General features: G+C 40.3%; 2 protein-coding genes and 1 pseudogene across 2 annotated transcripts; 2 read left to right on the top strand and 1 right to left on the bottom strand.

Annotated features, from left to right (window-relative positions):
• The window catches only part of LOC113022636 (acyl-coenzyme A thioesterase 4-like), a 4,736-nt pseudogene extending 693 nt beyond the window's left edge, over positions 1-4,043 (top strand).
• Positions 4,044-4,766: 723 nt separating this feature from the next.
• On the bottom strand, positions 4,767-7,054 carry LOC113022658 (protein S100-B-like). Its single transcript, XM_026168280.1, has 3 exons — positions 6,482-7,054; positions 6,144-6,287; positions 4,767-5,729 (listed from the first exon to the last, which is right to left on the bottom strand). The coding sequence occupies exons 1-3, from the start codon at positions 6,485-6,487 to the stop codon at positions 5,580-5,582; spliced, it is 300 nt and encodes a 99-aa protein (XP_026024065.1). The 5' UTR covers positions 6,488-7,054; the 3' UTR covers positions 4,767-5,579.
• A 1,405-nt stretch (positions 7,055-8,459) lies between these two features.
• On the top strand, positions 8,460-13,882 carry inpp1 (inositol polyphosphate-1-phosphatase). Its single transcript, XM_026168256.1, has 6 exons — positions 8,460-8,714; positions 9,414-9,619; positions 9,699-9,759; positions 10,433-10,633; positions 10,738-10,912; positions 13,006-13,882. Exons 2-6 carry the CDS (start codon positions 9,416-9,418, stop codon positions 13,496-13,498), a joined length of 1,134 nt encoding a protein of 377 aa, XP_026024041.1. The 5' UTR covers positions 8,460-8,714; positions 9,414-9,415; the 3' UTR covers positions 13,499-13,882.
• Positions 13,883-14,434: the final 552 nt, after the last annotated feature.

Genomic DNA, 14,434 nt, shown 5'->3' with positions numbered 1-14,434 from the left:
ATATGGCAGCTCATAGAAAAGAGGATGATGTCCGTGCATCAGTGTGCGTGGGAAACTGCCCGGGCTTCAGCGTGCTGTTGGTAAGAATAATATTTGAGGGTCTCTTTTTTTTTTTTTAAATATCAAAGATGATCAGTATCATTTTTTTCAATCTGTACATGCCTGAAGAGTGTCTGTATCAGAAGTTCTCGGTTTTATTTGTATGTGTGTGTATATATATGTTTGTTTGTTTTTTAACAGGTGAAGTTCGGAGGAAGAGCAGCTTTAGACAAAGCCCTTTGCTGTCAGCCGCTCCTGTTCGTGCGCTCATAGATGAACAGATCAGCATTAAAGGGCGTTTCCTGTCTCAAAATTATCCTGTCACAGTATGCGCACAAATGCACAGTGAGGAGGGAGATCTGTGGGAGGCGTTTGCTCATTATACAACAAATGCGAGCAGGAGCATCAACTGTGAGTGAAATACTCTTAAGTGCTGTTGGGTGACATAGTAGACAGTTTCTGTAATATATAGATGTCCACATAAATAAAAGCAGCTGGCATGTGGGACATATAAGCAGGGCAATAATGTTGAGATGCTCACTGTGCCAGTGGCAGGGTTTGACTTTTTTTATTGTATTTAAAAACAAAATGGAGCAAAAAACAAACATGCTGAAATTAAATTGAACAAAGTGTTTGTCATTTTAATCTGCAAGCTGCAAGTAATTATTGATAAAAGTCACAGGTTAATATTTAATGTGTTTACTGTGGAGTCATCCTGTGGCAGTCATGTTATATTAATTCACTTCAGTTCAATTTTATTTTATTTATATCGTGCACGCCATTTCTTATCAACAGTAGCTTCAAGGCACTTTATATTGTAGAAAGAAAATAATCAGACTCCGTTTTAACAAGGAGACAGTAAAGATTGTGTGAAGAGATATTAACCAGGCTTTTATGCAGGCAGTGTTTCATTTTATTTTTGTCTCTGTTCTTACCTGAATAGTGACCAGCGATCATTCAGTTGGAGGTTCTTATTTAGGCTGTGAGCCGATGGGACTCTTCTGGGCTTTGGAGCCTGCACTCAGAAGCAGAGAAGGTTTGAGGCAGGTTTCAAATCCAGCTGCCTCTTATGTTGCGCACTTAAAAATACAGCTAAAGGATTCTTTCATTCATTCTACATTTCTGGCTTCACTGACTGCTTCTTTCTCTGTGTAAATATAAATGCTGATCACAGGCTTAGGAAAAGAAACGTGGAGACGCCATACATAGTGAACATCTCCTTACTGGAGGGCCACACTTCACCCAGTGAGGGGCAGAGCACTGAGCTGGCAGCTGTAACCGTTGAGCGCTGGTACATGGCGCCAGGAGTGAGGAGAATAGAGATTCGTCAGAACAAAATTGTAGGAACATTATTCTTACCCCCTGGTGAGCGTTCACTGAAGTGGCATTTATTGGCAGTGCCTTAGTCAGCAGTCACTGAACTTCACATGCTGATTTCCTGCAGGCCCGGGCCCTTTTCCTGCTATGCTGGATCTGTGAGGAATGGGTGGAGGACTGTCGGAGTACCGCTCTGCACTTTTTGCCTCCAGGGGATTCGCGAGTCTTTCTGTTGCCTACATGGGGCACAAAGACTTACCTGGACCACCAGACACAATGAGTGTTGCCGATTTGTATTTCAAAGTAGGATAACTTTGTCCGAGTTTCAGTGTATAAGCACTGGATTTAACCTAACAGCCTTGTATTGGTTTGTAATGTTTTTGTCACTCTCTTAAAATGTTTTGTTTGGTCAGTCAGCCTTCCAGCTACTTCAAGATCACTGTCAGGTCGATGCAGACAGAATTGGGGTCATTGGCCTCTCCTTTGGAGTCTGTCTGACCCTTCGCATCGCCACTAGGATTGGTGTTAAAGTGCGTCCCAAACTCACCTGTTTTGAAATCTGCCGTATGATCATCACATTGTTATTTGCATATGAAAAATACAAATCTGATAGACAGGCAATTATGAATGACGTTAACATTCATTTGTTCCCCTTTCCAGCCATCATGTTTGATTTGTATTAACGGGCCAGTAGGAAGCCCGCTGTTAGATGAAGATGGCAAGACCAAAACGATTGAGAGGTAATGGCTGGTTACTTTAGATTCTACTCTCAAATCAAATCAAATCAAATCACTTTTATTGTCACATCACATGTGCAGGCACACTGGCACAGCACATGCGAGTGAAATTCTTGTGTGCGAGCCCCACAAGCAACAGAGAAGTGCAAACACAACAACACAAACGAGCAAAATACAAGAATGGCCAACCTGAAACTAATAAATATATGTACAATATATAATAGTGTATGCATTTCTGGATGTGTATACTAAATATTTTCCTACGTGTGTGTGTGTGTGTGTGTGTGTGTGTGTGTGTGTGTGTGTGTGTGTGTGTGTGTGTGTGTGTATACACATTTTTACAAATTAAATAGTAAAAAAAAAAAAAATAAAATAATAAAAAGTAAAAAAAATAAAAAATAAAAATAATAAAAATAATAATAATAATAATAATAAAATATATAAAATATACAGAGTTGAATATGTGCAAAACAAGTGGCATTTATATACAGTGTGGAGTGCATAATGTTCAAGTTGCTGATTGCACGCATTAACGGTGATACGACTGTATCTGTCGAGTGATCTTGACTTGGTTAGGTGTTGTGAAGTTCTTTTTTTTTAACCATGGAAATAATTCTGTGATGCACTTTAGCTGCAGGTTTTTGCTACCTCTCTCGTAAATTTGTTTTGATTTTGCAACAGTTAATGAAATGCTCTCGTAAAACCTAATGAATTCTACTTGAAAGTCTTAACTTCAATCATATTGAGTCTTTAAACTCCAGTGTGGTGATGTACCTTACAAAAGTATATTGTGGTCCAAAAACATAATTGTAACCTGGACTTTTATCTAGTTCAGGGTCCTCCGTCTACTCCAGGGCTGACATAGTAATCGCTGTTTTTAAGATTTTCACGAGTAGATGTTAACAAACAGTACCATCTCTGTCCTGTTCTGCTCTTTAAGTGACCAGAAACATTGGGAGTTCGATGATCGAGGCCGTGTGAGTTTCAGACATGTCTCTCTGCCGGATAATCTGCCCGCTGAGAACAAACAGAAGGTTCTTCTCTGCCCATCACACATGCATAGAGAAGCACATGTGTATAGAGCTCAGTAATCTCTGCTCTTTATTGTTTTTTTTTTGTTTGTTTTGTTTTCTCTTATTTTCTTTTTGTAGGTAAAGAACATCACCTGTCCTCTCATGTACATAGTGGGTGAAGACGATCTGTGTGCTGCAAGCACAGAGAATGCAGATGTGGTAAATTAACTTATTTTACTTTAATTACAATTACAGATTACATTTTAAATGTTATGTTGTCCTGTATATATTATTTGGAGACTCTTGATGTCTACTGAAATGTATTAAAACACTCTAAGAATACAACAGTCATTTATAGTCACCTGAATGCAGTTTTGTATATTGTCTGTGTGGACTGACTGCACACTGTTTCATTGTTTACTCTGATCGCTGGTCATCAGATTGAGGAGGCCCTGAGGTCTGCAGGTAAATCCCAGCTGTTTACCCGCTTGTCATATCCCGGTGCCGGTCACCTGATCGAGCCACCCTACGCACCGTGTGCAAGAGTGTCTCTATGGAGAGCCAAACCAGAGAAATGTGAGCTTAAGTTTTCCTCTCATTGTATTTTATTAAGAATACAATATATAATGGTAAATAAATTTGCAGTTGGTTGTTTTTGGGTTTTTTTGTTTGTTTGTTTTTCTTCCCTGCAGTATTCACTCTGTGGGGAGGTCACCCCGCACCCCACGCTGCTGCTCAAGAAGATTCCTGGAAGAGGATCCTAGAGTTTATGGAAACCCATCTGAGGCGGTGAATCTCCACATGGACAATAATCCATCGTTAACATGATTCTGAAATCCTGCATTTGTTTGAGCTGTGAAAGATGTCCTACGACTGGTGTGCAACTTGGGTTTTAAAAAATAAATAAATAAATAAATAAAACTCATTTAAAAACTATTTGGGCCACAAGAGGTCGCTGTTTGGTTGCTATCAAAACAGCCAGTTCAGTATGAGTCAGTCTGCACCGTACAAAGGAAAAGAAAGCTTTCAGCAGTTTAGACCCACAGATGTTGGGCTGTCAGGTACAGCTGTGCCTATACTACTCAACAAGTAGTATAGGTGTTAATTTTCTTAGCTGGACTGCATTACATGTACACACACGTCTGTTATTTGTCTTTCTAAAAGATGGAACCAGTCAGCTTGGCCTTTCCTCCTATTTCTCAGTTTGTGTATCCTCGTTTCCTTTCCTCACCTTTTTGACTCCTCACAAGGGGAGAGAGGAGTGTGTAATCAAAACAAAAAAAAAGACGTCCTTGCTTCAGAGGGCATGTTGTGAAGCAGCATCTGTTAAACATGTCTCAGTACTGCTGTAGCTTATCGATTCTGTCAGATGAGCATAAATGTTTAGTAATGACAGACAAATATGTGGAAGTATCATACGTTTATATATTTTTGTTTCTCAAATACATATTCCACACATGCTATATTAGAAACTCACCAGCCATTTTATTAGGTATACATTGGTGGTGTCCGTTTGGACCCTCTTTTGCCTTCATTACTACATTAATTCTTTGAAACAGATTCAACAAGGTGCTGGAAACATGCCTCAGAGATCTTGATATGATAGTGCCACACAGTTGCTGCAGATTTGTTGGCTGCACATCCATGATGCAAATTTTGTGTTCCACCACATCCCAAAGGTGGATTGAGGTCGGGTGACTGTGGAGGCCTTTTGAGGACACTGAACTCATGTTCAAGATTCTAGTCTGAGACAATCTGCGCTTTATGACATTTTGTTTTCCTCCTACAAGCAGCCATCAGGAGATGGGTACACAGCAGTCATAAAGGGATCGACAGGTTCGGCAACAATACACTGGTATGCTGTAGTGTTTAAACCCAATTGGTACTAAATAGCCAAAACTGTGCCAAAAAATATCCCCCACACTATTTCACCACCACCAGCCTGAACTGCAGGATCCATAGATCTAAAAGTTCATCTTGCTTACATCACATTCGGACTCTACCGTCCAAATGTCACAGTTGAAATCTACTCTCATCAGATCAGGCAACATTTTTCAGTCTTCCATTGTGGCCTCAGCTGATAGGAGTAGTCGTCTGCTGCTGTAGTTTATCTGCTTCAAGGTTTGAGGTTTCATTTTGTGCCTTGAGAGATGCTGTGCTTTGGTTGTAAAGAGGGAGTTACTGCTGCCTTCCTGTTAGCGCAAATCAATCTGGCCATTCTTCTCTGACAGAACTTAAAAGGTCAATGTCTACATATTTAAATCTGTTGAGTTGCTGCCTTGTGATTGGCTTATTAGATATTTGTGTTAATGAGCAGCTGAATAGGTGTACCTAATAAAGTGACTGGTAAGTGTATTCAGCAAACATTTCCATACTAACAAAAAGTATCAAACTGCATGACTAATAAGAGTCTCCCAGTCTCACAAAAAACAAAACATACTTTCTTTAAATGAGTAATTCATGTGCATGCAAACTATTTCTGTTGCTTTGGAATAAACAGTTCATTGCAAGCAGAGGTGACCATGGCGATGAGGGCAATGAACTCTTTGAAGTCGATCTCCAAATCTCCGTTCTGGTCGAGGTCAGCGAAGAGTTTATCCAGTGTGTCCTTCTCGTTGATTTTCTGTTTAGCAGGAAAATTGCATTAAAGTTCATCATTAGTAGTAAATGGACAGTATATTTAATAACACTGATAAATCTGTAGCATCACCACTAACTCTACTAGGCTTAAATCTTAATTACACCGGAATAGAAGGAAAATTGTTAGTTATCTAATATATTTTTAATATCTCTGAGACTCAGCTGTGCAGCGTGTCAACGCTTGAAAAGGAAGCAAATAAAAATCCACTACAGCCCCAAGCAACCTTAGTCAGTTGTACATGCTTTGCTCGTATAAATTTTAAATCCATCAAAAATGTTTGTGAAATTCTGTGCAGTTTTTTTCTTATTTAAATACACACTGTGCTGCGTGCCAACAAATTGATGCATGCTTATTATTGTTGTCATAAACACACCCGCTTTGCAGAAGATATCTTACCACTATGAAATTATTCATCTCATTGTTGATAAGTTCTTTAAGGTCTGCTTTCTTCAGATTGCACTTCTGACCCGAGTATTGGTGGAAAGTTTGGATAATAGTGATCATGCTGCTCTCCAGGGCTGACATAGCATCCTTTGTGGCCTGAGACAAACAATTTGAATCAGTTCCCGTTCTTTTGTCTCGCCACACAAAGAAGTTAATTGTCCGTCTGTTGGATTTTCTTCATTAAATACACTATAAGCATGCATTAATAACAGCATATTTGTATCCTGATCTTGTAGGACAACATTTAAAGAAAAATCTGTTTTGCATAGGGAGCATTTTGTCTTTCTTACCTCCATCTGTAGAACCTCCTCTGTCTTCCAGGGATCTTCAGTGTGACTGAAGGCTTTTCGAGCTGCGACTTCTCTGCCTCGCTCAAATTACCTCGCACACTAAACTGTATTGATCAATCGTCTCACACTCACCATGTAATGCACAACTAATGGATCCTAGTGGTCAAAGCTTCAACCAAGAACCATTTGCCTGTAAAGTGTGTGTGCAGTAGTCTTTATGTGAGCAATATACTGTATGCATTTTTATTTATTTATTTTTTTCAGCACTTAGCTTAACATGAGGCTTAAATGAAGGCTAACCTCAGATGAGCACATAATGGATACTTTGCTGAGAACCATGAGGTCACAAGTAACAGAAAGTCAAGAACTACAAGAGACTTTAAAAGTGTTAAATATCTGCAGATCTGCATCTCAGTGAGATTTCTTTGAGCTCAAATGAAGGCCAGTAATATCTGACAGTGTCTGATAAGAGTAAATAATTATTAGTCACCAAGCAAGATTTTGTCCTTATGCAAAAGAGAGAATTCAGTTGCTTTATGTGATGTAATCTAATTTACAGATGCAACTATTTGCATTTGTCTTAAGGCTCTAAAGCAGTTGTGAAAAACCGATCCCAGTGAACTGCCATACGTGTCACATGGAGATAGTACAGTAAGAGCTTCAGTTGTATTCTTAACTCAGTACTGTGTTTGGGGTCTTAACAGGAAGAGATGCTGGAATTGCCTGTGCCTTCCCATTAAAGGAGCTCTAAAGAGTTCAAATGGAAATCCATTTCATTACAGTAAGAATATGGCTATACGATACAGCATAAAAAAAAAAGCATGACAGAGAACTAATGTGCTCCACAAAGGCAGATGGGGTGGTGGGGGCGAGTTTCTTATAAATTAGACATGATTACTGGGGGCATTGCTGGGGCTTAATCAATAAATTGCATTATATTGTAGCGAATATGGTCTGGAAATGTACAACATGCTTTTCCTATCAGTATATTAGTATAATTAGTATATCAGTATGATTTTCCACCCTTGTACCTCCTGGAAGAAAAAACAAGGTCCAGATTATTCACATGTTGAATACACTCAGCGAATTAGTCAGTAATATAAAAATATTAATTTAAAACAGAAGCATTTTATGTTCATAAACAGTGTAGTTTCAGTTCATTTCTAATGACCTGGATTCAACATAACCTCGTTTCACATTATTTAAGAAATATCATTAAAAAAAACAAGAACGTCCTCAAGAAGATGTTTAAATAAAGCTCCATTATCAATACCTATCACATGCAAATTGAGTACCTCTTTTTCAACAATACTTGTCCAAAAATACACAAAGGACAACTTACAGTGCTGTGAACAATTCTTGAGTCATTCCTCATTTCTTTATATTTTGCTTCCACGGAGCAGTTTTTTAAATTGGTCTTGAGCAATAATTCTTCAAGTTTTCTGGAGGCCTTTCGAAGTCTTTGCACGCTGGCTGATTTTTCCGACCACTGTCAGAGGACTCTTTGTTTTGTTTTGTTTTTTCTTAAGCCACTTAACCCTCACTTATGTGTCATTCCAGAATAAAAAAGACGAAAATCAAGGGATGAAACGAAAGAATCAGTTTTAAATTGTAAAAATTGACCCGGTTTGAGGTGTTGATTTCAGATTTTTGTTTTTTAGTTTTACTCGTATTTATTTGTGGCTTGTATTGCATTGATACTTTTATTTTGTATTGGAATTTGAAATCGATTTATTATACATTATTTATTTATTTTCATTTTATTTCTTTGTTCAGCACTTGGTCAGAGCGTAGGTTGCTCATCCATCGTATTTTTGATTTATACAGTAATACATTTTCTTTGTAGAACTCTGGTTTGCGGTTTTGACATGCATTTATGATTCCCGAAATATGATCTCGAGTTTTACATTTGCACTTGAACGCACCGCTCCCCCCCCCCCCCCAACTTGTTGTCCGCTCCTTGAAAACCCTACACGCCGTGCGTCACGTAGCTGCGCGCATGTCTGAACCTTGTATTTGTCAGCCTAGATGTGAGGGTGCCGTCCGCCCTTCTTCGATCGGAAACTCGCACTGACGTAAAGAAGCCAGAGCAGGCAGTTCTACGGGTTAATTAAGAGCTTTAAAACCGTAATTTACACCAAGTCCACGCCTTTTTTTTTTTCGTTTTTGCTTCTTGTCTCCTGGAAACATCCTCGTTTGGTGACTGGAGCACTAACAAAAAAAAACCCCACAGGTAATGAGAAGAGGGACACACGAGAGGAAAAGAGGCAGTTTTTAACCTGGTGTTTAGTAGGCTTTCATTTATTCCACTCTAGTTTTTCTTCGCATTCGTATTCCTTTGCTCGTAAATACCTCGTTAAACCTCAGCTGACCTTTTTGGCAGCGGTTTATCGGAGAGCTCTGTACAATTATATTTATTTGTAAATATTTATATAATTGAGCTTAAACTGATGCTTTTTTCCCCCATATCCGGAAAAGAGGCTGTCTTGCTGTTTAAGATTACTAATAGCATTCAAAGGTGTCTTATTGGCACTGAGTAGTGATTAATGCAGACCTAATTGCTGCTTTTTGGTATTTCCCTCCTAAGACTGTGACTAAGATGGTGACTGTTGATATTTTTTTTTTTTTTTTTTTTTTTTTGTGGTGGTGGTGTTTTTGTTTTTTGTTGTTGTTGTTTTTTATTAAGTGTTTCATACTTTCGAAGTCGTAATCTGCAGATTTGGCCTTATTATCCCTGAAACTTGCTGCATAGTCACATCACTCTCTCACACTCACTTCTTTCAGAAGTGCCCTGTTTTCATTTTGAGTCTATAATTAGCCTAGTGTGCAAGCTGTGACCGCCCTCATCTCTTTTTCTCTCCCACACTCGTACACACACTTTCCTTCTTTTGGTCGGTTTCACTGAACTCTCTGCTCTTCTTTCTCTGTTCAGGCATGGCTGATCTGCTGAGGCTGCTGCTCAAGGTGGCTGAAAAGGCTGCTAACGTGGCTCGGGTCTGCAGGCAGGAGGCTCCCCTCTTCCAGCTCCTTGTGCAAGAAAAGACCGGAGATGACAAGAACAAGAAGTTCGTCCAAGACTTCAAGACGCTCGCCGATGTGGTGATTCAGGAGATGATCCGGCATGATGTTGGCGCTCAGGTAAGGACAAGTCTTTGTGAAGCCGGCCAAGATCAGACCGCATGTTGCATTGTAATTGTGTCATTTTTCTTTTGTCCAGTTCCCTGACATGGCTGAATTCATTCATGGCGAGGAGTCTAACAAGTTTGAAAACGGGCTTGGTAATTTCTTAATATTATACATAACACCCTACACCCTGGGCCAAGAACAACAGCTTTTGCTCTAGGGCACTTTTGTAGTCTAATTTGAGCATCACTAATGCCTCTTTTCACCTGCCAGATCTAGAACTCCTTCCCTACATTAGATAGAGTTACTTAAAGCTGGGCTGGGCACCTTAAAATTCCCAAAATTGGAACCACTGATGTCTACAAGTTGTTAAAAAATAATAATATTTGTTTCTAAAAAGCATTTTAAGAGCAACAGTGTCTACTTCAGGACAATCTGATCCAATGCTGTGCTGTTACAGATGTGCACACCTTGAATCCTCCATGCACTCTAATGAGTCCTGTGTATGAGTTTGTCAGGTGTGCATCAGGATTATTCTGGGGGAGCCCCAGCTGTGCTTTTGTCTCAGGAGTGCAGATTCATAAATATAACATCCAGCATTAAGATGTGCTGTGTAATAATAACCATGATGATAATCAGCCTACCTTCATATTAAAATCTAGAGGAGCTAAATATACACTTGGCAAATGATCTTTACTTTAATCTATGAGTACATAGTGAAGACATTAATATGTTGCTGTCTAAATATTTACCATGGCTGCACCTTGCACATTAGAAACATTTGAAGTGGTTTGTTGTAAAGTAATCAGTCTCTGTCTCTGCCACCAGGAGAGAGTGTGATAGTCACGGTTTGTAGCACAGCGGAGGAGACGGCGGCGTTGCTGGCCACCGTGCTTGACGGTGACCACACAGCAGCTTCTCTGCTGGCTAAAGCCATCCACCAAGACCCGGCGACCGTCGAGGCAAACACTGATGGCCTGACTGTTTCCCTCAGCCCCTCTGAGCTCGGCATCTGGATCGATCCCATAGGTGAAGAGCTCACCTCTTACCACAATCCCATTCAGCATTCATGTCGGAGCTCAGTTTGTCTTTATTGTGCTTTTTTTTTTTTTTTTTTTTTTTAAATACTCTAGATGCTACCAGCCAGTACATACAGGGCCGAGAGAAGGAGCTGGAGGAAGGCCGCTTGTCTCCATCGGGTCTGCACTGTGCGTTGGTTCTCATCGGCGTTTACCTGCGGAGCACAGGCGAGCCCATCATGGGCGTCATCAATCAGCCGTTTCACCACAAAGATCCAGCAGGCGGGGGGTGAGTAATAGGGATGGGTATTGATAAGATTTTCACGATTCTGATTCCATTTTCGATTCTGTTTAACGATTCGATTCTTTATCGATTCTCTTATTGATTCTTTTTTTAAAAAGGAGAACACTAAGGTCGATTAGCTTAGAACTTTGTTTTATATCTTCTCTTTGAACAAGATAGAAATTGAGTAACATGGCCTTACAAACCCAACAGTGAGATCTTAAGAGATCCACAGGCTACGGCTCTTCAATGGGGTGTCACAGGGTCCCCAAGAAAAAAAATTGTAAATGTAAAATAATAAAATAAATATTCTTCTGTAGCAATATCAAAGTATAACATAAATTATTCTGTAGCAATTACACAAGAATATCCAGTAATGTCCCTGCCTACAATTAAACACATTCACTTACCGAAAATAGGGGCATCTGCTGCAAATGGGTGCAAGCCTTTTACCACAAACTTAGTCACTGCTCGGTGACATTCGTCTATCCTGGCCTGAAAGGAGACGCTACCGGTAGACTGCAGCGAGAACTGCCAGCATCTGAGCCAGACTCTGTCTCTCTCATCATGGTCACCTAAATGCACAGTAATAGCAGGTTTTGTAATAAGGCAGATCGCGCTAACATAATATGCACTGTTAGTTGATTATTTACCTGCCGCATTAACGGGAGAGGACGTGCAAACGTTACCGCTGCTGCTGGGTTGAGATTCACGAGTCCGGAGCGGAATTAAAAACACGACATTCATTTAAGGTTATCACGTGTTTTGTGAGCAAATGCTTTTGCATATTTGTAGTGGTTCCTCCCTTAAATGAAATATCTACTTTGCAAGTATTGCAAGTTGCCCTGTTGTCATCTGTTCTCGATAAGTATAACCAAACTTTTGAGCGTTTGAGCCGCCATGTTTCCTGCCAGGTAAATGACGCTCCGCAACGTGGTGACGTCATTCGGGGCGACTGGAATCGATAAAGGAATCGTTTGCAAAAATGGCAGACAATTCCAAGGAATTGAAACAGTGGGAACCGGTTCTCAACAAGAACCGGTTTTCGATACTCATCCCTAGTGAGTAATCACTAAAAAGCGATGCATGCTCACACACCCTGGTAAGGAAGTTAATGTTGTTTTTGGTTGCTGGTGATGGTCGTTCTCTTTACCCATAAATGGCCTCCTTGACTCCGTGCTCAAACCAGCGTTCCTCCCTGTCTGCGATGTGCACTTCCTCATCATTTAAAGAGTGGTCTCTGGACTGTAGGTGTAAATAGACTGCCGAGTTCAGGCCTGATTAGGTAGGATTGGACTAAGTGGATGGCACAACACAGCTCTCCCGTGTTGTGCCATCCACTTAGTCGACGATCCTCCTGGCACTTCACCACGTATACTATATTACTCGAGTCACAGCAATGTTTCTTCTTCTATCTCCACTTTGGCAGGGTTAAACATTAAGTTGCTACATTTTGCTGGACTTTATATTATCTATGCAACAACCTCTGGAGGTGAAAAGCCAGTAAATATTAAAACGCCCAAGTTAAGAAAAAAAAAAAAAGTATCTTTACGGGCTCTTACAATAAATTAATTTGATCTCTATAATTCCCCCTGCTACAGCAGCTGTATTGCTGTAGAAAGCTCACCTCTTTAAATTTCACCAAAGCTTGCATGATGCAGAATTCAGAGGAATTCGATTCAACAAAATAAAATTCACGTAGAATGATGGTAGAAACGGGGAAATGCATGAGTCTTTAGTTTCCTGTGCACACAGAATGCACAGGAAATGCCGTCCTGTAACCTGCATAGTTTGAGGTTTAAACATTTTTATTCTATCCCACATAAGCATAATCTTCCCTACATTTCCATCCCTCTCTATGAAGGTTGTTTTCTACATTTACCTTTTACTTTCTTCAGCAGATTAGACGATTACAGAAAAACTACACATTTCATATTAACCTCACCCTACTGCAGCTAAATATTAACAGATTGACGGGTTTGAGCAGATGCCATGCATGTCACAGGAAACTTCACACTGTGTTTAGGTGATGGTGTGACATGATGAAGCTTCTGAGCCTCAAAGTAAGATATTCTCACTTTACTCCCGATTCTCTGCAGGTGGAAGGGAAGGCATTTCTGGGGCGTGTCCTGGGACGGCATTAACATCTGCTCTGTGTCCCAGCCGAAAGATGGAGAGGATCGAGGGCTGTCTGTGGTGCTGAGCTCCAGTGAGAAGCAGGTGGTAAAAGGTGTGCTAGCCTTGCTCTGCAGCTCTGACAAGCTGATGTACGCCTCTGGAGCCGGCTACAAGATCCTGTGTGTCATTGAGGGCCTGGCTGATGTTTACATCCTCTCAGAGGGAAGCACCTTTAAGTGGGACTCCTGCGCTCCTCACGCCCTGCTCCGAGCACTCGGTGGGGGGGTGGTGGACTTGACTAAGCGTCTACAGATGACCAGTGAAGGACAGGATCACACAGCAGAACTGACCTATCATGAGCCTGACACTGAGTGCAAAGGAGCTGACCGCTGGGCTAACCGTGGCGGCCTGGTGGCTTATCGAGACTGTTCAAAGCTCAACACTGTCATCGCAGCTCTGAAGGGCAAGCTGTAGATGATGGAAGAGCAGATGTAGCCGGCACGATCTGAAGCATTTATACACATGATCATGTTTTCGATATTAGGCAAGGAAAATTATGGGTGTAGAGGTTGAAATATTTAATTCATAAATGATACAGTCTTCTTCTTAACCAGATGCTTATGCAGTCGTGTGTGTGTGTGTGTGTATATATATCGCAAAGTGACAATCAGCTTTGAGCCAAATTATATTTGCAAATGTTTGAATTTCAGTCAAAGATGGAGCTGAGACTGATTCCAACTTTTGTAAAGGAAAATAAAGTTTGGATTAAAAGCTCCAAACATTTAGTTTCCAGGCATCTTTATGATGTCATCAAAGGTTGATTAAGCTGGTGCTTGAGAATAAAGAAGCTCCACCTGCCTACTGTTCAAACCTTCTATTTGTGAGGACCAGCCAATCAGGATAAAGTTGGCTTAAAGGGAAAGGAGCTAATTTGGCTTGTTTGACAGTGAATACAACATAAACGAGGTTTATTTCAGACTGTTAACTTTGAACTGAAAATAAACACAGGGGTGAAAGAAGCAAGAGGGACACGATCCTTGCAGGACAATTGGCACTTGGGTTATGAAAAAGGAGAAAGCAAAACAAATGTGATGTTTATGAATCAATCAGGTAAATGGAAGAAAATAACATGCTGGCAATTAGGGTAGTTGACAATTTATCAAAAGATCCATGTAGGGTAGTTATTTTATGTCAAAACCACAAAGGTAATACTATTATCAATTAATGAAATGCACTGAATTTATATATTCTAGAATGGGCTGCCCGTTATTATCATTTTTTTTCTTTAGAATAGCCCCCTCAGGTTCATTGAGTGCAATAGACGGAGGATGATGAGCAACAATCAGTTTTGATGCGTCATTCCGGGCTAAATATTTGTAAATGTGATGTAGCTCAGACATGCATTGATTA

This window comes from Astatotilapia calliptera, chromosome 5 (assembly GCF_900246225.1).
Source record: "Astatotilapia calliptera chromosome 5, fAstCal1.2, whole genome shotgun sequence".
NCBI lineage: Eukaryota > Metazoa > Chordata > Actinopteri > Cichliformes > Cichlidae > Astatotilapia > Astatotilapia calliptera.
The sequence above is the reverse complement of the archived record's forward strand: the minus strand, read 5'-3'. Positions and strand labels throughout refer to the sequence as shown.